At 33.4% G+C, this 24526-nt stretch overlaps 1 protein-coding gene across 1 annotated transcript in view; it reads left to right on the top strand.

Annotated features, from left to right (window-relative positions):
• LOC149795358 (uncharacterized) overlaps positions 1-24526 on the top strand; it is a 121059-nt gene that overhangs the window by 55055 nt on the left and 41478 nt on the right. The window contains exons 18-21 of the mRNA XM_089963783.1: positions 138-362; positions 8886-9107; positions 13617-13716; positions 24409-24513. Coding sequence (XP_089819909.1) covers positions 138-362; positions 8886-9107; positions 13617-13716; positions 24409-24513 — 652 coding nt within the window. The remainder of the gene's footprint in view (positions 1-137; positions 363-8885; positions 9108-13616; positions 13717-24408; positions 24514-24526) is intronic.

The raw sequence follows: 24526 nt of genomic DNA on the forward strand, positions 1-24526 counted from the left end.
ATTGGGAATCAATATTGACACCAATAAAAACAGGTCCCAGTGACTTATTATTACCTTAATTACATCTTGGAAGTTTTAGTAGCATAATATTCAGTGGAATTTTGTTCACTTAATAATTTTCTCTTATTATCCACTAGGTGGATGCCATTTTGTGCAGCTGTGCAGAAAATTTGTTCCTGTCTCAAAGTGGTGCTTGTGCTGCTCTTCTCCGTGTTGGGGGCCAGACACTTCAAGATGAATGCAAAATTAACTATCCTAATGGAATTAAGCAGGGTCAGATTGCAATAATTGGTGGTGGAAACCTTAAGTGCAAGCATGTTTTCTTCACTGCTTTACCAGAGTATGCTGAAAATGGAGTAAAAGTAAGCTTTGGGGAAAGAATGATTACTATATTTTCTATACATTGCACCTCGTATCTTTTAGTATACCAGCTTAAAATTCATCAAAATGTTTGCACCTTAACCTTTTATCTTACGGAGAGCATTTTATTTTTAAGATTTTTCATCTTTTACATATGTATCACCTGAAAATTACAATTCATTTAAATAACACACAACACATAGGTTCAATATACACTTTATTGTAAATATAGATAATCTTTGGCATAAAGGGGGCAAATCCTGTCACAGCACACTGCACCAGCCAAGCTCTGAATTGTTTCTATAGGAGGAATACCTCAGGAAGAGAGACTTGGAGGAGTTTTTAGGGTTGTGAAGAGTGTCCAACACCTTTATGTGGAACTGCAAGGGGCTGATATGAGGTATATAGGGACACTGGTATTGACCTTAGCTGATAAGTCTGCAATGACATCATGTCTGGGCAGAGAGACCATAGTAGACAAAGAGGGGCCCAACAAGGGGCCAGAGAAGGATGCACTGTGTATTACTTAAACTATATTTAGTCAGTCAAATTATAATTTAAATAACACACAATAAATAGGTTCAGTATAAACTTTATTGTAAATATAAATACTCTTTGGCATAATGGGGGCAAATCCTGTCACAGCACACTGGACCAGCCGAGCTCTAAATTTTTTCTATAGGAATACTTGGGGGAGTTTGTTGGGTTGTGAAGAGTGTCCAACACCTGTATGTGGAGCAGCAAGGGGCTGATATGAGGTATATAGGGGCACTGATAACCTAAACTTGATGTCTGATCCTGAGGATTGCTATGATAACAAACATCAACTGATACTCCATACACACATTATAGGAAGTGGGTATTAAGTATATATGGGCATAATAGTTGAGTACATTTAAGTACTGACACAAATTGGGGGTCAAAAGCAAAGTTGTGAAATGCATGAAACTTGGCAGTGGCCCAGATGAAGTGAAGGGAGCCCCGTGTGACTATGGAACTGTGTGACTGTAACGAAAGCCCCCAATTTAAGGAAATGTAAGGATAAATAAAGACAATAATGACTGAGAATGTAATATAATATGGAAAACGCCGCATGAACTAGGTTTTGAACTGCATGATAATCCTGATGGGCCTAAAGGTATAAATATTAGATACATGTATTAGATTACCAGTTAGGAATTCACATGTCCACTAATAGAATATACAGCTGAAATGACAAAATAGCATAGGATGTGAAGATGAATGACTGGCATGTAACAGCTATACAACGTCTCTGAAGTGTTCCAAAATTGAATGATGGTATCATGAGAGGCCCAGCAAGGGGCCAGAGAAGGATGCATTGTGTATTACTTGAACTACACTTAATCAATTAAATTATAATTTAATTTTATTGTTTGATGATTAAAATAATAGCAGATACAAATGTAACATTAACATCCATTATGGTACCAGGCAGAGTCAACTCTGTAAAAGTGACCAACTGCTGTAGCAAACATCAGAAAGAGGGGCCCAGCAAGAGGCCAGAGAAGGCTGCATTGTGTATTACTTAAACTATACTTAATTAAATTATAATTTAATTTTTTTGTTTGATGATTAAAATTATAGTAGACAAAGAGGTGCCCAGCAAGGTGTCAGAGAAGGGTGCATTGTACACCTCTCCCTCAATAACTTGCACACAATGGGGTCCACAAACATAAACACAAGTTACCGAGGGACCTCCAAAAATTGAAAAAATCGCTTTGACGTCGAGAAAACCATGGGGGGATGGAAGTGGCATTAGGGAACTGGGCTGTACTTTAATGACTGAATCCTCATTTTATAATCACATCGATAATAATTTTAAATAACACGCTTTTTCTAATGAAGTTGTTCACTATTCTGTTTAAATAACATTTATTTTCAAAATATCCAACATATGAAAGATTGTTCCAACTGGTTTGAAGAACCATCACTTGGACTTGAAAATCTGTGTATTACATCACTGTTTTTTGTTTTCTTGATGAGTCTGGTTCCCGTAGTGGTGTTTAATATTATCCTGCCAAATTTTGAGTCCACAAGCAGGGAACTAGACTAACTATTAATACACCACCCAACAATATTCCTTTTTTTTTCAAAAACACGTGACATTTATTTCGTGACACGTATACGTCAAAACTCAATTTTTTTACTGTTCAATTATTACAATATTGATGTCATGATTTCATTGGAAGTAATAATGAAACTTCTTATCATCCCTGAGGATATCTCTAAGTGCCAGTTCAATAATTATCTGAAACTCACTTGCCCACAATGGTCCGTATCTGTGAAATCAAGGTCTTTATTTTACGAAGTATTCATTTCGCTTGGATTGCCTTGTTATCTTTGATAACAGTTATGAAAGAGTCAGTTAATTTAAGGTAGTGTATGTTACATACACAATAACATTAATGACAGTGTTCGTTTGATCAAATGAAGTGAGTTCACCTGACATACAACCGAGGCCACTAGATTTTAAGCTAAAGGATTTTCAGGCCTGTTAACTTTTCTTTTATTTCACCTCCTTTTTCTTATTCAAAAGGCATAATTAATGTGATAATACAAATGAGGCCAGCTTTTAATTCAGAGCAAAAATACAATGAATACTTCCGCAAGTCTGTTATCAAAACACTGTGGGCACTTAATTAGGTTCTCAGAGAATGCTAGCGGACATAGCTGTTACGGTAGATTGATGCATTTTATGTTTAATTGCAAGAGGACACATTGCATTTATGAAGATTACACTTAAAAGGAACTAAAAGATAGAACTAGAACACAAATTTCAATTGATAAAAAAATTATTTAATTTGTATTTATTTATTAAAGTAGTGCCTCCACTCGGCGTAAGTGACATTTTCTTTGATCGAAATTTCCTGATGTATCGTTAATTGCAGTGTACTAGGAATGTCGTTTGGAAAGAAAATGTAAAACATTTTATGACCTATTTTTAAATTTGATATTTCGTAGTGTTGATTAAAATTTCCAGGTCCTATCTACCATTTTTGATGATAAAACGAGCGATACATCAGAGTTTCCGTTACCAATTTTGATCGTGATTTTCTTCAAGTTCAACAAATAGGGATCAAGTTTTGGCGTGTTTTCAGGTTTAAAAAATGTGATCCATGCCTGACACCGCGGTATAAGAGGGTTCGCAAGATATCAGGGTGTGAGTTATCGAGGGAGTGGTGTATATTACTTAAACTACACTTAAATCAATTAAATTATAATTTTATTTTATTTTTTGTTGATTAAAATAATAGCAGATACAAATGTAACATTAAGACACATTATGGTACCAGGCAGAGTCAGCTCTGTGAAAGTGACCAACTGCTTTGGCAAACATCAGTGTACAAGGATCAGTTACATTAAAGGGTTTAATATTTATCTAAACCAGATTCAGAAAGCTTTATAAGAATAGTTTTGCTTCTTCTGGAGCCAAACTGGGGGATTTCATACCACCTTATATAAAGTCAGCTGACTGATGCTGTTAGCTTTTAAAAAGCTTTTTATTCAACATGTACAGAAACAATCATTTGTATGATTATGCTTAAATCAGTGCTCAGACTACTCTTTAAAACATTGTTATATTATGCACTCACCTATAATGTTTTACACTGTGAGGTTCACTACAAATCTTTGTACAAGTCCAATATGTACTCTCCTTAAAGCCATGTGCATATTTTATTATAGCAGTTGATCAGTTATCTAGTTTTAAATAGTATTTGTTGAAACCATTAAGAACTACATTCCTTTTCCAATAATAATCCTAATAATGATAATGTAAAAGCAAAGTCCGAAAAACACGAGGCAGTTCACTATGTTGTAATACCGTAATGGTATTGTGAATGGGGTTTTGCATGCACAAACATTGTCCAAATAATGTGTGAAGATTATTTTATGTTTAATATTGAAATGTGAGATCATGTTTGACCTACGAGACTTTGGCATATTTGATCATGTCATTTTTATCTGTCACTGAAAACATCTACAACGTGTGAATTAGTTCTTCCATTCCTGAACATATGCCACCCACCCACCATTGTTTAGCTCGCCATCTGCATCTCTTATAAATGTGTACTCTGTGTTTTATACTAAATGTGAGTATAAAACCATACTCTGGTCCTCGCAATGTCATGCTGTTATGAGTATTAATGAATTCATCAAGGAATTCATCTAAAGACATCAACAGTTCTACAAGCTCTGGAACATCAACATTAAGTGGAAAGAAGTTTGCCTGCTAGCAGTTATTGTGCCATATTCATTTCCATATTGGACCATGCATGTGTCATGCTGGAATTTCACATGAATAGTTTAGAAAATGAACTATCTTTAACCTTCCATAATTTTTGAATATCAAAGCCAGAAACATGATGTTAGTCCATAAATTAGTGACTTCAACCATCCGGTGGAGTTTTGTTACCAAAACAGCAGAGATGCAGGATAGTGATGGAATCAATGTGCCCAGCTGAAGAATCACATTTTTCTTGTTACACTTTTGTTGAACAGTAAGTTCGAACTAATGTTACTGTTCATTATTGTAAGTTCTTGGCTATGTAGAACTTGTTATTTTGCTTTAATGTGCAAAATAGTATGCATTTGATAGGGTATATTTTTAACCGTATTATGACTCATTGCATCATCAGTACATCATACTCTCGCTTGATTCGCATCTAAATTCAGAACAGCAAAGTATGAACATCTAAGGAGAAAAGAATTTCGGCCATATATTCTAAAACCATCACTTATATATTTTTACATAACCGATATTAACTTTGGCACTTTAAAATCCAAAAACTGAATCAAATTGTTATGAGAAATTTTTGATAGATTTATTATATGATTGCTATTGAATTTAAATGCTTTATAATTATTATATAATTCTTTATAAAGCTGCTGCTATCTCCCACCACACTGCTCATGTACACTAGTACTAAAATTACTGGTTTCATTGAGATCATGCTACTATGTCAGAATGTGTTACAGTCAATCTAATAAATTTAGCTGTTAATACATGCATGAATTTAATAATATAATTAATTTCACCATAATATGGTGTATTACAACATTGTCTTTTGACATTTAGACAAACAAGTCTGCTCTACATTATCAGAAATTTAGTGTTGTGACAGACACTGTGTTTATGTAAAGTCACTATGTGAGATTGAAAAGCATGTCCTATCTCACTTTTTTAGTCTTAAAAATCATTTTTAAGTCTCAAACTCTGGTCTTTTCAATATTTAACACACGGGGTGTTACAATATATATATATATATATATATATATATATATATATATATATATATATATATATATATATATATATATATATATATATATAATTGTAGAATGCCTAATGGAAGTTTTGTCAGTTGGCCAATTTGAGCTTCTTCTTTAAATAAAGTCATTATTATTATTATTATTATTATTATTATTATTATACGTACTCAGTTGATAGTTATTTATTACATTTGTCTGGTTTGAGCATAAATGGCACACTAGTTAGGAGATATCAGACTTTCATTTCTGAATTTTTTGGACATGGGAGGTGTGCCATTTTCTCAAGAGTGCTGCTTTTGTGATGTGTAACTGGCACTAATTCTACCTGGAGAGAGAGAGAGAGAGAGGGAGAATACATATGTTTATCACAGTGTGGTACCTAAGTTGTCTCCCATAATGTTGCATCCATTTGTGTACACCAGTTGTTTTTAGTTTAGGGATAGCCTGTTCTTCATTTTCTGTTATCTGTTGCCCATCCATCTGTTAGCACAAATTTGTTATTGCTACTCCTCCTAAACTTGGAGGATTGCCATGAAACTTTACACACACATACATGCCAATGTCTAATTCATTCTAGATGAAAATGATGCTAATCTGAGGTCCAATAAATGCCTCTGCAGCAGCCATCATGAAAATCTTTTTTTGCTACTTCTCTTGAATCCTAATTAAGCCATTTCAACTTGAGTTTTTTGCTAGAAGATTTCTTATGATGCCTAGCTGGTCCTGAATAAAATTGGTGCTGCTCAGACATCCAATATGGTCATCACTGTGCCCATGTTGAAAATCATGTTATTACTATTCCTCCTAAACAGAAAGTCATACTGACATAAGGTTTTCACTAGAAGATTTCTTATGGCATCTAGTTGGTCATAAATGAAAGCTGTGCAAATATTACATGCAATATGGCCACCATAGTGACCATCTTGGAAGCTAGATAACATGGTAGCAATCTTGAAAATCTTTTTATCAATACTCTTCCAAAACTGATGGTCATTACAACATGGGATTTTCACAAAAAGACTTCTTATGATATCTACTTGGCCCTAATCACAGATGCTACCAATCTTATACCTATTAAAAATTACCCCAAACTATAAACAGGTTTATTCTTTAAAACCTAAACCAGCATAAATAAATTATTGATAGCTTATTATCTTAAACTAGAATCGACACTCAGTGACTAAAAATAGCTACGTAATATCTTGCCTACAAATGATCATTACAATCTCTCTCTCTCTTTGTGTTTCTGGACGTTTACCTCTTGTAAGTGTGTGTTCGTGAGTAAAAATTGGCAATCATGTAAGTTTGTGTAGACAATGCTCTGTTTGATGAAACCATATTTATTTCGATGTTTCAAAAAAACCTTTTCAGTAATAATAATAATAATAATTACATCAGTGGATAAATACTCAGTATTGAAAATGCCATGCTTTAGGTCCCATGCATATTTGATTGGAAGAATCCTATGCTTACAGAGACTGTATATTTATTTTTAACATTTTCATTTTTGACATAGAAAGCTATATATCAACTATAGCTTCTTGATGATAACACAGTTGAGAAGTGAATTGAAGGCCTTGATTTTTGGGGATCACCTCAAAATCAGGTATGTTGTCATTTATTGACAACAGTTGAAGTTACTTCAGCAGTACTTATGGACAAAAGCAACTTCTGGTTTCAGAAAATTTAATCTCATCTGTCTCTCTTGTAGCGATAAACTTTGGTTTTTACTGCTTTATAGACAAGTGTTATGACTCTGTGCTCTTAACCTAAGTAACAGAAAAGAGTGAAAAGCAACAAGTTTTGTAAAATTCAACAAATAATTTATTTCCACAGAATAACAAGTGAAAATTTAAAAATGAACTGGCAGTATTTTGAATGAATCCCAGAGAGTCCTAAAAGTTCTATTACAAGTACAAAAGTATAGAGTATTCTGAATGAAGTATAGTGGTGTTCCAAATGAACTCCAGTCTTGAATGTGCTGATGTACCATTATCCTGGAATGTGGCAAAGTGCTAACAATCTTGATGTATCACAATGATATAATAAGAAATGTCCTTGAATAAATTCACAACAATCCCAAAATAGTGATTTAGTCCAAAAATATTATTGAGCACTTCATAATTCCAGTAAATAAGTAAAATAAATAAATTTTCTCAAATGCTAAATGAAACACAACTTAAATTGACTCCATTAACACTGATATTGGGATACGGAATGAGTAAGTTTAAAGCAAACAAAATTTATATATAAAGCTAAGACACAATAACAGAACTGGGACAAGGGTCATTTTCTCATCAGATTCATAAACAACTTGCTTCTAGAACATTCTTAAGTTATATAAAGTAGACATTGAACTCAACATCTATAAACATGTTCACTCCCAAGTAATAATGATCTTAAAATAAAATCTAAAATCATAGACACACATTAGCTATGTAATATGCTGTTTATAAAAAAGCACATTAGTCAGGTAGGTTCAACTCCTACCCTCAGTTATGGACAAAGGTAAATTAAACAATATAAAGTAAACATACATAGCATATAATCATGGACAAAAGCCAACACAAAATACTAGTTAAATATACATAACACAAGACTTAGCAAAACATACAAAAAGAACATATTATAAGATCAGTGTTAATGCATTGGAAGCATATGACTTTTAAATGTATCAGCCATTAAAACCATGTGTAAGTGACACAAGTCAGCATTTAGGGCCATTAAACCAAATGCTACTGTATGATATACCAGACTAAAAACTACCCTGCTAAATGTGCAGCCAATTAAGGTAGCAGCAGCAACATTTTTATTTGTGTTTACATATGGACCATTTACACAGTAAGCTCCCAGATAATGTATTTAAGAGGGATTTAAAATTACAGCCATTATTTTCATTTATTTAAGATTCCTTAGCTATCAGGGTGAAACACTCAGGTAGTGAGGTGGAAGGTCATCTCAAGACATATATCGAGTGCAAATATAAGTGTTCATAATTTGAACATGTACTAGTTCCCCTGATAACTTGCACAAGAAAAAAAAATTAGATCTGCATTTACTGACAACTGTATGCTGACATCTATATGCAAAATAGCTAAAACTTACTGGAGTACTCCTTTTGACAGTAAAAATAGTAAATGTGTCCATATGATTGTACTCAGTTTGTCCACTGTTTGTAAAATCATTTTCTAGGTCTTTACATTATTATATTTTGACATTTAATTTTGCTCTAGGCTCTTTCTGATGTGATAAGAGATGCATTGAAGTTGGCAGTCAAAAAAGGTTGTAAATCCATAGCAATGCCTGCCTTGGGAACTGGAAATCTCAAGTATCCAGCAGCAGTGGTTGCCAAGGTGATGTATGCTGCTGTTGTAGACTGGGCCAAGAAAAATCCTACAACTTCATTGAAAGTTGTAAAGTTTGTCTTGTTCATCAAAGACAAGTTTACACAGGATGTGAGTAAACATTTTGTACCATTTTTTCATTTTCTCTCATCTGTTATCAATCATGTGATAAATTTGTACATGGACTGTGCTATGGAAAAAAAATTGTGTTGAGTGTTAAGTTTTTTTATTTTATTTCTCTACGTTGTAGGTAAGAGATCTATAGCTAATATACAGGCTTTATATTGGAACCAGTTAAATCCTTCAAGTGATTTGCTGAGTATGCAGTAATCCTGGAAATCAGTTGAAATTTAAAGATTGATGATTGGTTCATCATAGAGTTGAGTAAGTTATTTTTTCAGAGACAGTATTATATCTGCATACTTGGTAATGGCTGCTTGTATACTGTAAGTTCAAACAGGTTTATTCACATATTTGTCATCTGCCATGTTGCTTTTACTTAGGTTGTACCAAACAAAATAATTTGTTAATTGGAAGGATTTATTTACATTTTTCAGTTTTCTTGGAAGATTTTGTATTAGACAGTCAAACAGTTATGTAAGAAAACTTTATTCAATTATGAAAAATCATAATCGATTGCTTGTAAATTAAATGAAAACCATTAACAAAAAGAATGAAAAATTCCCATCCCTGAATGCTATTTTTGGTGGTCATAGTTCCATGTAAAAATGATATTACAGATGATTAGCATACAAAGACAAATAGAGCTAAGAAAATCACATGGTACAACTGACCTCATTAGCAATGTGGGAAATGGCATTCACCATTGAATGAAGAATGTACATTTTTATAAATATTCAAATATTATTGAATAAACAATCTTTCAGATGAGACATCTCTCATTTATAAAATTTAAATGATGAAATTACAAAATGAATCAGTTTTATTCTGCCAATTTCTCTATGTTCTCAGACCAGTGTAACTATAGGACAGTGTACATGTTTTGTGCAGGGATTGAGTTGTAGTTAGTACAGATGAAGCAAATGGAGGAAAACAGTGACAGAAATATACATGATATAAAACAATATAAGGAAGCCTGGTTTACTCTCCTTTATCAGTATGATTCATGAAAGAAATACTTCATTATTTTCTTCCCTTCAATGGATCACTGCAAAATAATTCTTTAATTGTGATATTCTATGGACTGTAATGTGCTCAACCAATTAATGTATGTCAGATAATTGTACATATGATCATTTAAATTCTGTGAACATGTAAATTTTGTAAGAGTTTTTAAATTATGTATTGAGGTAGTGTATGGCTGCCATAAAACTTAATGGCATGACATGATGATCCACATATTAAAAATCACTTTGATTTTTGTTCAAGTTACTTCCCTTTTGTCTTGTAACAGTGTATGATACAATATTGACGGTGCAACCTTTATCCTGAAGTTTTTTTATGAATATGGCAACTGAGGGTTCATATATTGGCAGATCACTTTGTTCTCATACTTTTTGCTAGAGTTTGTTGCAGTTGAAATTGCCTTTTTTGTCTTGTAGCAATGTATATGAATTGGTGTCAGTAGTTGGACTAACCCTGCAGTTTAAATGAACATCGAAACCTTGTAACTGTCATGATCATCATCTGAGGATTCATATATTGACAGATCACTTTAATTTTTGCTAGAATTATTGCCCTTTTTCATCTATTTAGGCACAGTTTTGAAGGAGTTAAAGCCCATTTTTGATCAATTTAAATCTCTACTACAGCAGAAGCTTGTCATCACCATAACTCAGGAACCATGCAATTTGGTTTGTATTTGTTTCCAGACCTACATGTGTCTTTTGTGGGTTTTGTTTTGTCAACTTCATTTTTGATAGAGTTATGGCTCTTCATAATTAACTTAATATCTTAAGATGGGATGTTGCCTGTAACTGGTATAGCTCAAAAAACATTAAATATACATGTATTCTGATGAACATTCATATAAATGTTGTCTCATAATTTTTGTGTCTTTTATGGGGTTTGTCTTGCTCAGAAGAGTTATGGCCCATGATCTTTCATTATACTGACTAAGATTTCTGCAAGCTAACTTCCCCAAAATTGATTATGCTGACTTTAGTTTTTGCAGCATATGGGTCATGTTGGATTTCAGATTTTAACATGACATTTTATATTGGGTGAGTGTTTGAATAATTTTAATTTCAGCATTCTACAAAATCATTTACATGAGTTATGTCCCCTGATTGCCTTTTCTTCCTAGTTTAGTTTCCACAGCATAATATTGTTTATGCTTTGCTTGATTTGAACCAAATTTGGCATGCTGCTTGATAATGACACCTCAGTAAGTTTGATTTCTATTGTTCCAAGATATCATTTACAGAAGTAATTGCCACTGATTGCCATCTCCCTGACTAGTTTCCACAGTATAACTGTATTATGCTTGGTTTTGTTTTAACCAGATTTGGCATTCAGCTTCTCACTGATGAAGCCTTGAATTAGATTTATTTTTTAGATCCATAAGCTCAGTTACAGATGGTATAGCCCCTTTGTCTGTCCTCCCGACTTTAGTTTCCTCAGGTTAACTTTATTAAGCTCATTTCCAACAAATTTAAGCCACATTACCAGCATTTAGAAGAGTTATTGTCCCTACTTGTCTTTCTAACTTTACTTTCTGCAGCTAAATTTTGCAATAGAATGTTGAATTCAAACCTAAGTTATTATGTTCATTTATATTAATGAGCCCTTGAATGAACTAGATTTGAAGTATTGCCCATGAAAGTCCATCATATCCAAACTTAGCATTACCAACACAACTTATCTTTAAGGCCCTGCCAAGCACCTAGTAGTAAGTGTGGCCATTGATAATGCACACCTCCCTAATAGTTCTAGTTTGCATTATTCATTACATGCCAAGAATTATTATTAAAGCCTTTAAAAGTGCTTATTTGCAACAAAAAAAAATACTCATTGATGCTAAGTATGGATATGTAGAATGCAGGGCAAGCATGCATCATGCTTGAAACATATAGTGAAGAGTACAATACATTTTTGTGTAATCAAGTCATTTCTGTATATACAGTTATTCTGCATCATTGTGATTCCAATAGGTTTAATGCTTTCAAAGGATTATTATCAGATAAATCATGTGTTCATGTACGAAAATGTAGACAAACACAGAACTTACCAAAGTCTTCACTGACTGATTTTTTATTTACCTCTCACTTGCTTCTCCTATTTCTCACAGAAAACTTACATTTCAAGAGGTTACCAATGAAGATTTGGTACAAAGTGTGGGTTTTAATTCATTGCTCAAGATCATAAGAAGTAGAGACAGCTTGAATGAGAAATCAGGGGAAATTTTTTTAAATAAAATTGAATACCTTTTCCTTTTTGATCACTTACTTTTAATGACTATAAAGGATCTTTTAGAAAATAAACTTAAGTTGAGTCAAAAAATATAGATAGTACCACATTAAAAAATAAAAATTGTGCATTTTTGTATCCACATTTTTGCAAATATTTCGATTGGTCATGTTCATTATCCATTGAGATATCCATTTCATGCACATGTTCATGTGTCAGTTGGTTCTTGTAACCCAAAATCCATCTGCACTGATTAAAATAGAGTGATTATATTAGGTACTGTATCATGTTTTAAGCTAAATTAAAATAGAGTGATTATGTTAGGTACTGTACCATGTTTGAAGCTAAATTAAAATAGAGTGATTATATTAGGTACTGTACCATGTTTGAAGCTAAATTAAAATAGAGTGATTATATTAGGTACTGTATCATGTTTTAAGCTAAATTAAAATAGAGTGATTATGTTAGGTACTGTACCATGTTTGAAGCTAAATTAAGATAGAGTGATAATATTAGGTACTGTATCATGTTTAAGCTAAATTAAAATAGAGTGATTATGTTAGGTACTGTATCATGTTTGAAGCTAAATTAAAATAGAGTGATTATATTAGGTACTGTATCATGTTTAAGCTAAATTAAAATAGAGTGATTATGTTAGGTACTGTATCATGTTTTAAGCTAAATTAAGATAGAGTGATAATATTAGGTACTGTATCATGTTTAAGCTAAATTAAAATAGAGTGATTATGTTAGGTACTGTATCATGTTTTGAGCTAAATGATGAGTGTTGCTTATTGGGAGGATGGTGGTCCAAGCCAAAGGTAACTTTTCAATAGACTCTTCCATGAACCCTGAACTCTATGTGCATATATTTAGGATTATGATCTGTGATGAAGGTTTTCAATATGAAATACATTCCAAGGTGGTGGGGGTGAAGGAGGAGTTGATATAAACTTAGCTAATTTTTATGATAGTTTTCAGGTATCATGTTTTAAGTCAAATGATGAATACAGTTCTGTCTGGAATATGGTGGTCTAAGGTAATAATAAGGTAAATCTTCCTTGGACTCTTCCTTGTAACGTTAACTCTATCTGCATATATTGAGTATGATCTATTGAGGATGAGAATATGATGGTGAAGGTTTTGAATCCTAAATGAAGTCCAGTTGTGGATGAGGGGAAAGAGGAGTCAAAATAAAACTATGCAGATTTATTATGATGGCTTTCATCTCTAGATAATTGTTTATTTTAGGCCTTCCGAGATCAACTCAGACAGCAAAGGTCAGTTTCCATACATAAAACACTCCCAGAAGACAGTCCTTGTCTCATAATAGATCCTAGTGATGATTCAGGTAATATTTTGTTTTTGAATTTCCAATTGTTCTGTTGATGGGGTTACAGAAAATTATGTAATATGTAATAATGTCAGCTGGGCATAAAAATTGAGGTCATTACATATTCACAGATCTTGCTACTGAAAAATGTAAAAATGTATTTTAATTTTCTTCCTGGGAATGAAAATCTGCTCTTCTAAGCAATTCTTTTGATGTATTTGCTTTATGTGATGTTGACAATGTTGTGTATTCCTTTCCCCATCATAGATGTGTTGCTCCATATTTTAGTATTTATGAATGACCTTATTTTGTTAGGTTCTAATTTACTGAGATAAAACTATATTAAATTTCTTTTTTTTTTAGAAGCATGGCTTCCATTTTCTAAAGTCTAAAAGCTTTCAAACATGTTGGTTAATTGAGATAGACTGATACAATGATTTTTGTCTTAAATTTAAGGTCAGCAATGGAGGTTTCTGTTTAAGCCTAATTTTTAATCCTCCATACCTGAAAATTATATACTCATAATTACTGTAAATTTCTGCTGTATTGGTTATAAATAATTGCATTTAAAAGTCTGACTCACAGAAGTTACCACAGATATTACCTGCCCCTGAAATGTCAAGTAGATGTAAAATTGGTGCTTTGGGCTGATCTCTGCCCTCCCCCCCAATAAAAACTGGGTGAGCTCAAAATTTTTGGAACCTTACTATTCTTTGTTAGACTAACCAGCCTTTTGTCCTCGCCCAACCAAGTTTTTAGAGTACAAATACTATGGGAGCATTGGTAAAAATGTTTGTTGTGCCCAGGCAATAGGTTTTACTTGCTGATAGAGAGGCATCTGTCATGGCCAGAATCACCAGGGGCTGGGATCAGATGGGGACTTATGCCACAGATCCTACAGAACAGTGCCCAAACCATGCCAAAGTGTTTTTTTAAAGTAGAAAAAATATATGATTTTGAATAATACTTAATGATTTGTATGCAGGAACATAATTAGCAGAGATGTTTTTAGATACAAAAATATATTAAATTAGCTAAAATGATGAAGCTGTGAGGTATGTGGGAACACTGCATCTCTGGGTACGGTGGCATATACATGGTGGATTTCAGACAAGGGTGCAGAGTGTGCCTATTCTGGCAGTGTGGCACCAAAACACACACCATTTACCAAATTTGCACCAGTTGCAGCAGCATGAACATGTTGACAGCAATAAAAGAGATGGAGGGTCTTGTGAGGAAATGCTTTGAGGAAGTAAAGTGCAAGCTGTGCACAATTAGATAATGGCATTACATGTAGAATTAATTATTTATATTAGTAGATATTATTCAGCATGTTGTATAAAGTGTTGTGGCATGTTGGGTGGGATGACAACTATCATGCATCTGAATAACCTTCTCCAGGGTGAATATGACAATGCATTAGTTGCAATACTTACAAGCATGGCATGGGTGGACATGCCACCTTAAAGGCACCAGCAACAACCTGGCCAGCTGTCCTGTGTTCAGCAGTGTCAACCAAAAGATCATCAGCAATTTAAAGGATGATGCAATTTGATGCCAATTGTGGAATTTGTCGGGCACTGACCAAAGATGTACAACATTAGGACAATGGCCTGGAATGGGACTGGTGCCCATAGAACATTCAGATTATACCAGGAGGTGAACATAAAGTGCAACATGAAGCTGATCAATGCAAAAAAGGAGATACCAAAAGATGTCCAAGAGGCCAAAGGTGTTTCAAAGACTGTTGTGAGGCACCAGATGGCTGCCATATACAGCGACCAACAGGTGTCTACCACATGGACAAGTCTTGCCTCCTGCTAATAACAATGAAACGGGTAGACAAAAACTGTCAATATGGCAAGAAGATTGTTATTTATGTGACACTGGAGAAATTGAAGATTAATTCCATTTTTTTTAAATGACCAGATTATTCAGAATTAATATTTAAGTTTCTTCCAAAGTGCTATTATGAATACTTATTTTATGACATTTTTGCTATTTACTTTGCAATAAATCTGAAGAGGTAATCAGAAAGACACATTTTATATATTCTGCCTTCAAGCTAAGGAAAATTGCTTACTTTACAAATTGTACAATATTCTGTAATATATATGTGATTAAGTGACTACTGCAGACTTGGACTAATGATTCCACCCCAATTATATATTCATTGTATAATTTTGTAGTTGGGCCAGTGGTCTTATATGAAAACAATAAAGTTCTAATAAATGTATATCATATTGTCCAGTCTTCTAGTTTGGTGATGATGCACTCACTGAAGTACGCACATAGTGCTCATGGAGATTCTGCACAAACCAGGCTGGCTCAACATTTGAGTTTTGTCATGACAAAGTTGATGTGACCCCAGGATTCATGGATAGTTTGAAACCCATCAACATTCCCAATGGGTATAACAACATAAAATGCTCAAAAAGCAATACAGGCTGTCTAGTCTGGATTAGCCTTGGTCTATAATGCAGTGAACGGGCTGGTCAGCATCACACCAACTAACCCGATATTAGAACTCAGCAAACTCACCCCCATCTTATTTGGATTAGAGACAATGTACAAAACAAAGCACCTAATCTCCCTGCATTCATTCATGAATATACCATGTCTCCATGTCCACCTGGATCAAACACAACCAAGAATATTCTTGATGGTAAATACAGTACCCTGCAAAAGTTTTTCCTTTGGGTGTTAATACTGTCTCCTATTGAAAACCACATTGATGCAGATTATGAGAAAGAGGTTTTCTGTCAGCTCTCAAGATGCATTTTAGGTGAAAAACAAAAGACATTGAATAAAATGCACTATCACCCTTGAAATTAAAAAACAAAAACTAGTGCTTGCATGAGATACTGTTCTGCATGAAGTGGTCATTTCAATATTCTTTCTCAATAAATGATATTTCATAAAAGTGTTTTGTGTGCTGGTTAATAATTTGTAAAAATTTCCCTTTATTTCCATACTATTTTTCCAAGACCCACTTTGAAGAAATTAATGAAAACAGTAATACAAATAAAATTCGAAAAGAACCATACTATTTATATGGCACATGTACGATCGTCAACACTGGAACATTATGACCAGCATGTCTCAGCTCTTTTTAAAGTTTATTCTACAAGAATAATATGGCATTGGACATTAAAATAAAAGACATACACGAGCTATACAACAAAAAGGGTTTTTTGCATTTTACCCTTAAACTTTGAAAATAACATTGCTTATTTGAGAGTATAGCATATTTTTTAAGGCACAGAATTTTGTACACTGTATTGGTTGTTTCACTCTATTAATGGCCATTCATGTCATGAACAAAGTTATTTCAGTGATGAATACCAAGTTATTTATGTCCTCACTTTTTTCATGACATCTACATGCACCACAAGGTACTGTCTTAAGGAGTGTCTTAGTCAGCCGCTATGACTGTTACTATAGCTGCCTGCATCCAATTAACATCATTCAGTCAGGAGAGTTCACAAATGTACAAGCTACTGTTCAATGTCATGCTTCAAAGTTTCAATATGTTAATTAACTATTGAAAATAAATATCACAAAACCACACACCTTAAACTTTAAAATATGTTAGTTTGTAAAAACAAAATTTGGACTGAGAAACACATATGATGTTAAGGTCTCATATTATTCTGTAAACCTGGTCTCTAGTGTTACATGAAAAACTAAATTATGAATATTGTTTATTTTCCCTAATTAGAGACTAGCAAATTAACTTAATTTAACAAAAGGGTCTAATGGCCTTGATGCATGTCTAAACTTTGCATTATACCAATACCTTTATCTGTAGACTTAGAGAATATGACTGATTATTTGAGAGTATGATACAAATTTTAATGCACCCAGCTACACAGTATTGAAGTCTGCATGCTTTTAGTGTATGTTCATGCAATAAACAAGTGGCTTTAGGGAAAAAGTAACTGTCATTGTCACTGTTTTCATAAATCTATCAGCAATCACCAGCCGAGCAGTAGCATCTCTACTTTGAAATCTGCCGTTATGCAAGTGTTTAACAATGACTAGTCAGGAAGGTTTTGAGCTTCGATGTTATTTTTTTAGCTCTGATAAAACATCAAAACAAAAGAAACATTGACTTCTGAATGCAAAAGTTTTATATTGATTGTGTAAAAATGAGTTTTGAAACTTTAATATGGACTGAGAAATGCAATGTAGTTCAATTGGGATATTTTCATGTTTTAGTGTAGTTTTCTTATTTTTTAAGATCGATAGTGTCAGATCTGGTCATAAATAACATGTATGAATTTAAAGCTACAGAAATGTAATAGATTGAAAGATGAATGAATAATCATTACTACAATAAATCAAAGTGAATACAGTGACAAAATTCATGATGACCTTAGAATACATATGAATGGTTCAAGATAAACAGGAAATGATAGAGATTTACAACCTTTGAGCCAAAACCTCTTCCACCTCCAGTTCAGAGCACATGTAGTGAACGAAGTTCTACCAGGGATTTAAAACAAAGTTCTACCAGGGATATATGTTTAAAACTGAAAAATAATAAGCCTCATAATAAGAGCAACCAATGCAATTAGAGATAGATTTTACAGCCTTGGCAAACACGTGACTTTGCTATTTTGAGCAATCTACAGGGCATTATTGGTAGATATAACGTGTTAAGCTTATGCCTAATACCATTCAGCCTTGGCAAACACGTGGCTTTGCTATTTTGAGCAATCTACAGGGCATTATTGATAGATATAACGTGTTAAGCTTATGCCTAATACCATACAGCCTTGGCAAACACATGGCTTTGCTATTTCGAGCAATCTACAGGGCATTATTGATAGATATAACGTGTTAAGCTTATGCCTAATACCATTCAGCCTTGGCAAACATGTGGCTTTGCTATTTCGAGCAATCTACAGGGCATTATTGATAGACATAACATGTTCAACTTATGCCTAATACCATACAAGTGGAGGGGTAGGGATGGTAAGAAGTATGAACAAGAAGAAATTCCACTTTGATAAAGCTCCAACCAAAACCGATGTACAAAACTGGAGGTTATTTTTAATTGTACATCAAAATAACAATCGTACCTTCCACAGATACCTATTTCAAAACAAAATTTGCATAATAGTAGGCATTTCTGCTGATTTACGAAAGACGTTGATATGGTAGATATACTTTAGAAATTAACCACTGCTGCAACATGGGGAAAAGCTCTTTTTTTCCACACATAAGCACATACTAACTGGCCTCACCCTTTTTATCTTTGATTATTACTGCTTTTAATTGTACTAGATGAAAATGAGACTCAGCATTATATATTGTATCCATACATATGTAGGTGTTCACATTTTTTGTTCGTCATGCTCTACATAAGGATAAGTAGGATATTTGGATATTTTTTATACACCTGCCTCTTAGTGGAGTTTGTTATCCATCTGTCTGTCTGTCCATTACCTGTTCCTTTTCAAAATGATAACTTCATTATCACTGTAACTACCTTTACTTACATTAAAGGTAAGTTCTTCTTGATGAAAAAAATAAGTTATATATCATTTTGGGGGTTAAAAAGTTTAAGGTCATGGTCCATGTGGCTGAAACAAGAAAAATAATTTCTGCACAATATATTTAGTTTTTCATCACAGACCTGGGCCAAACTTTGCAGATGGCGTGCACATGGGGTAATTAAAATGTCAATTGATTTGGGGGTCAAAAGATCAAAGGTCAAGATAACATGAGAGAAGAAAAATGGTAGACTGTTACATATTAACTGTGGTTCTAGACCATGTATCTTGACCAAGTTCACTGTGTTAAAGGCTTGCACTTAGGGCATGGAAAAGGCTTATTGATTTTAGAATTAAAAAGCCTAAGATCACAGTCATTATGTCATAAAGAAAAATGAGATTTGCAGATTAACATTTGTTCATGATTAAGTTTACTGACCAAACTTTCTGGATGGATTACACTTAGGGTAAAAAAGAAACCTTCAGATTCTGATGTCTAAACGTCTGAGGTCATGTTCATGGTCATGGTAAGCCGGATAAAACAATATAGGTTTCTGCAAAGTATCTTTGTTCAAGACTGCATACCTGGACCAATGATCCAGGTTGTTTAAACTTGGTCAATAATTCACAGAGTGAACCAGCCATGTGTTATTGGTGCCTACACAGAAAACTTAAAGATGGGGTAGGCATAGCCAGTTTGCTATTTATAGTACTCTTGTTTGCAGATATATTTTTAAAAATGCTGAAAGACCCTTTAGAATGTATTCAAGGTATATAAAACAGTTTAATTTTACTTATTTAGTGGAAAGTTGTTTACATATTTCTTCCACTGTAAGTATAATAATAATAATAATAATAATGCTTTATTCATAGAGGGTGACTCAAGGACTATTCTCTCTTTGTGCCCTCTTAAGGAGAGTATAACAATGCACATTATATGAAAGATAGCAATAATTACTGTTTATTTTAACATGTTTAGTATTAAAATACTAAATTCCATTATCTATCAAAAACCATACATGCTCATGGAATCTCTCCTTAAATACTGTTATAATTTCAGATTATATTTTATGTAGTGGAAGCTTGTTCTACAGAACTGTACCAGAGTATTGGAAGCACTTTTTAAATTGCTCTGTTCTTGGTTTTGGTGCTAGAAGGATTCCATGTGATCTTGATCTCAACTGGTATTGTGTTGAAAAAGGCCTGAATAAGTCCTGAAGATACTCTGGTGCAGTTCCATGTAGACACTGATATACAAGAACTGCCTTGTGAAATCTATCCTTTCGTATATGTAAACCATTTGAGTTTTGTAAACAATGCTTTTGAGAAAGGATCAAATTAGATGCATCTAAAATTATGCATGCTGCTCATTTCTGAAACTTATAAATCCTGTCAAGCTGAGATTTAGCACAGTTTCTGCATACATTTGAACAATAATCCATTGTTGGAGGAATATATGACTTGTAGTATAGATTGCAAGCTTCCATAGGTAAATATCTCTTGATTCTGATGAGTAAGGCAATTTTGAGTGTTTTACAAAGTTTATCAATATGGTCATTCCATAATAAATTATCTACAGACATACCTAAAAGCTTTTCATGTTTGACATTTTCTAACTGATCATTATTTATTGCAAGAGATAGTTCTGGGTTCCCTAACTTGTGTAGTTTTTGTGATGTCCCCAAAATCATGCATTTTGTTTTACCTTCATTAATTACCATCCTATTTTGTTGTGCCCAGTTTTGGACTCTAATAAGATCTGAGTTTAATCTATTTTGGATAACTTCAGTATCAGAACTAGATGTATACAAGGTTGCATCATCTGCAAACAAATCTGTATTTCATTATCTAATGGTAGATCATTGATACAGATAAGAAAGAAGAGAGGACCTAAAACTGAGCCTTGAGGGACCCTTGAATGAATAGTGTTGAGTCTGAGAGCTAATATTGCCAGTGCTTACTTGTTGAGACCTTTGGTTTAGGAATGATCTAAACCAGTTTAAAGAAGGATTGTTGAACTGTAACAGTTCAACTTTTGCAGCAGAATTTCATGATCAACAAGATCAAAGACTTTCTTGAAGTCAAGGTAAACAATCCCAGTCATATGTCCATTATCCATTTCCTGCAGCCAAAGATAATTAATTTGGTAAGTTCTATTTGGCATGAGTGGTACTTTCTAAATCCTTTAAACATTTCAATGTTTCTAGAAAATTACCACTCATTATACATAAGTTTATGATATGCGTTAATGACTTTGTTATTACTGGTGCAGCAATTTTAAGAATTCATGGACACATACCATGTAAACCAAAGGATTTATGAATATTCACCTTAATGAGCATATCAAAAACATCAGCTTCACTAACATTAGCTACTGAAAAATAATTATCATCAGGAATTTTAGCTCTGATAAATGATAGAAGAGCATCAAGTTCAGTTGGTATGTTAGTCTGGTTCTGAATACTATTACTGCAAATGCTTGTGAAGAAATCGTTCAACATTTCACAATATCTTGTACAGATGTTGCTATATCATCATTTTGCTTAAGTCTAGGTGGAAAACAACTGTTATTGGGTGGGTTCAGCTCTTTTAGATGCTTCCGCAATGTCCTGGTACTCTTACTTTCATCAATAGACTGTGTTAGTAGTTCTCTTTTGCCTTATCTATTAGGTGTTTATCTTTATCAATGTTGTATTATGGCAAATTCACTTTACAATTGGAACAGGTTCCAGATGTTATGTACATCTTTTAGTATTAAAATTAGAAAACACAGATAATTATAAACAAGAGAATAAATACATGTATGCAGTTCGTTGCAACCTTATCTAGAGCTCTGAAGATGTTGCATACATAGAGATATTACCATAGCAACCTGTTATATACAACCATACAAATGATGTCTTGATCAAATAATATATGATGTGTTTCTTTGTGATGAAGTGTGTATGAGAGGATAACAAGAGATCTAAGTATGCTATATGTGAGCAATTAGATTACCTAATTTTAAGATTTATAAAATTTTAAGTTGAGGACAGCAAGGAGGAAAGTGAGAATTTAAGCATAATGAATAATGCTGGAAAATGATTTGTTGATGCAGGCCACACAAGTGACAATCATATTGAAATTAATATTATGTTCATATGATAAAACATGCATAAAGTTATTTACAAAATTACTTTACTATAGTATGTGGTAAACTACTTAGCTGAAATTCAGACCTGAATGTAAATTTTTAAACCATCAAACCAAAAACAATCCATTTGGGAGCTGTGACTGCCATGATGTACATGTAACTGAAAGAACCATGACATTTCTTAACAATTTTTAAAAAAATGTATACAAATAAGAAAGGATACAAATAAATGTTACACTTAAAAATTTGTGTTGTACAGGTGTGAATACTTTCATCATACAATGTTACTGTTGAGAAATTATTTTGCATTGCTAGTTACCCATAGCATCAGACCTAACTGTTACATCTAGCAAAGAGTGACTGAAGCTGCAACACCTTATGTTCATATGATATAACATGCATAAAGTTATTTACAAAATAACTACAACATAAACAGCTATACACAAAGGCAGTTGGTGGGGTGGTGGTGGAAATGTAAAAAATATCATCACTAAATATACAAAACATATCTCCAAGAATTCTTTTGCAAGTGATGCTAAGAATGAAGACACATATATTCGTATGCCCTAAAACTATGTTCCATTGACTAAATGAGTCACGTGCCTTGTTCCGTGGTCTGGCTGGCCCCAGAGGGTCTATATTGCTTTGTTTACAGTACCCAACAAGACCCCTTCACCTCTCATCACAAATATCCTTGCGCTAGCACAAATAGTTTTGTGATGAAGTGTGTATGAGACGATAACAAGAAATCTAAGTACACTATATGTGAGCAATTAGATTACCAAATTAATAGTTTTATAAAATTTTAAGTTGAGGACAGCAAGGAGGAAAGTGAGAATTTAAGCATAATGAATAATGCTGGAAAATGATTTGTTGATGCAGGCCACACAAGTGACAATCATATTGAAAATAATATTATGTTCATATGATAAAACATGCATAAAGTTATTTACAAAATTACCTTACTATAGTATATGGTAAACTACTTAGTTGAAATTCAGACCTGAATGTAAATTTGTAACCATCAAACCAAAAAACAATCCATTTGGAAGCTGAGACCGCCATAACACAGGAAGCATGCAAGTCACCCACTTTGCATGGGGCCTGTGCAGCCCCAAAATGGACAGTGGTCCGCATCATCCCCACCTCCCATCCCTTTCTTGGGAAAATCATACAACCACAAATGACAGGCATGCAGTATGCACACACACCAAGATATAAAAGGCATATGGCAAGTGCAACAGAAAGGAAAATAAACATACATCCTTAGATTTAGGCAAGAATGTGTTCAATATGTTGAATAGTAGATTTTTCAAAATGCAAAATATGGCATTCTGCCTAAAGACATTTGTGGCTTCCAAGTGAGAAGGATATCAGTGCCAACTGTGAAAATTTAAAACAGTGAAAAAATGTTAATGCTGTTATGTCAGTGTTAGAATTCTATATTTCCTGAATTCTGCCAAATTAAGTCCTTTGGTGATTCTTGGCCATTGTAATTATTCGGCACATGTTCCTCCTGTGTACTTTGCCTGTCATATTCATTTGCAGTGAACCCACTTGCCATTCTAATGAGATTAGTGTGTTCAGGTCTGTGTACCCACTAGACCTGAAATGGAAAGCAACATTTGTGCGAGTATTTATGTATTTATGTGTACATGAAAATAACGTGATATATATATATATATATATATATGGTAAACCTGATATTTACCCAGACTATGATTATGATAGATAATGCACTTGGAGGTGGATTTAAAAGAGTGCACCAGAGGGTCTATATTGCTTTGTTTACAGTGCCCAACAACCAACAAGACCCCTTCACCACTCATCACAAATATCCTTGCGCTAGCACAAATAGTTTTTTGGACAGTTGATTATGCATTATTGAACATGTTAGTCTTATGTCTTTTCCATTTATTATTTCTTCATTAAAATGACTTGATGGTTGACAAGAATTATATATAATTATTTGTTTGGAAGGGAGCTTGAGGGATAAAATACATGTCAAATCTGAGACAAAATTATAAGTGAAGTTAAGTAGACGCTGGTAAAGTTAATATTTTTTTTTTATCACAGCTTGCACAGTTGGCAAAATGAAAGTAAAAGTCTACACAGGAGATATCATAAATGAGACCACAGATGCCATTGTTAACAGTGTTGGTGCAGATTTTTCATTTCAAGGTAAGATTAAAGT

The sequence above is a fragment of the Sinohyriopsis cumingii genome, chromosome 7, assembly GCF_028554795.1.
Source record: "Sinohyriopsis cumingii isolate HCF-2022 chromosome 7, ASM2855479v2, whole genome shotgun sequence".
Classification (NCBI taxonomy): domain Eukaryota; kingdom Metazoa; phylum Mollusca; class Bivalvia; order Unionida; family Unionidae; genus Sinohyriopsis; species Sinohyriopsis cumingii.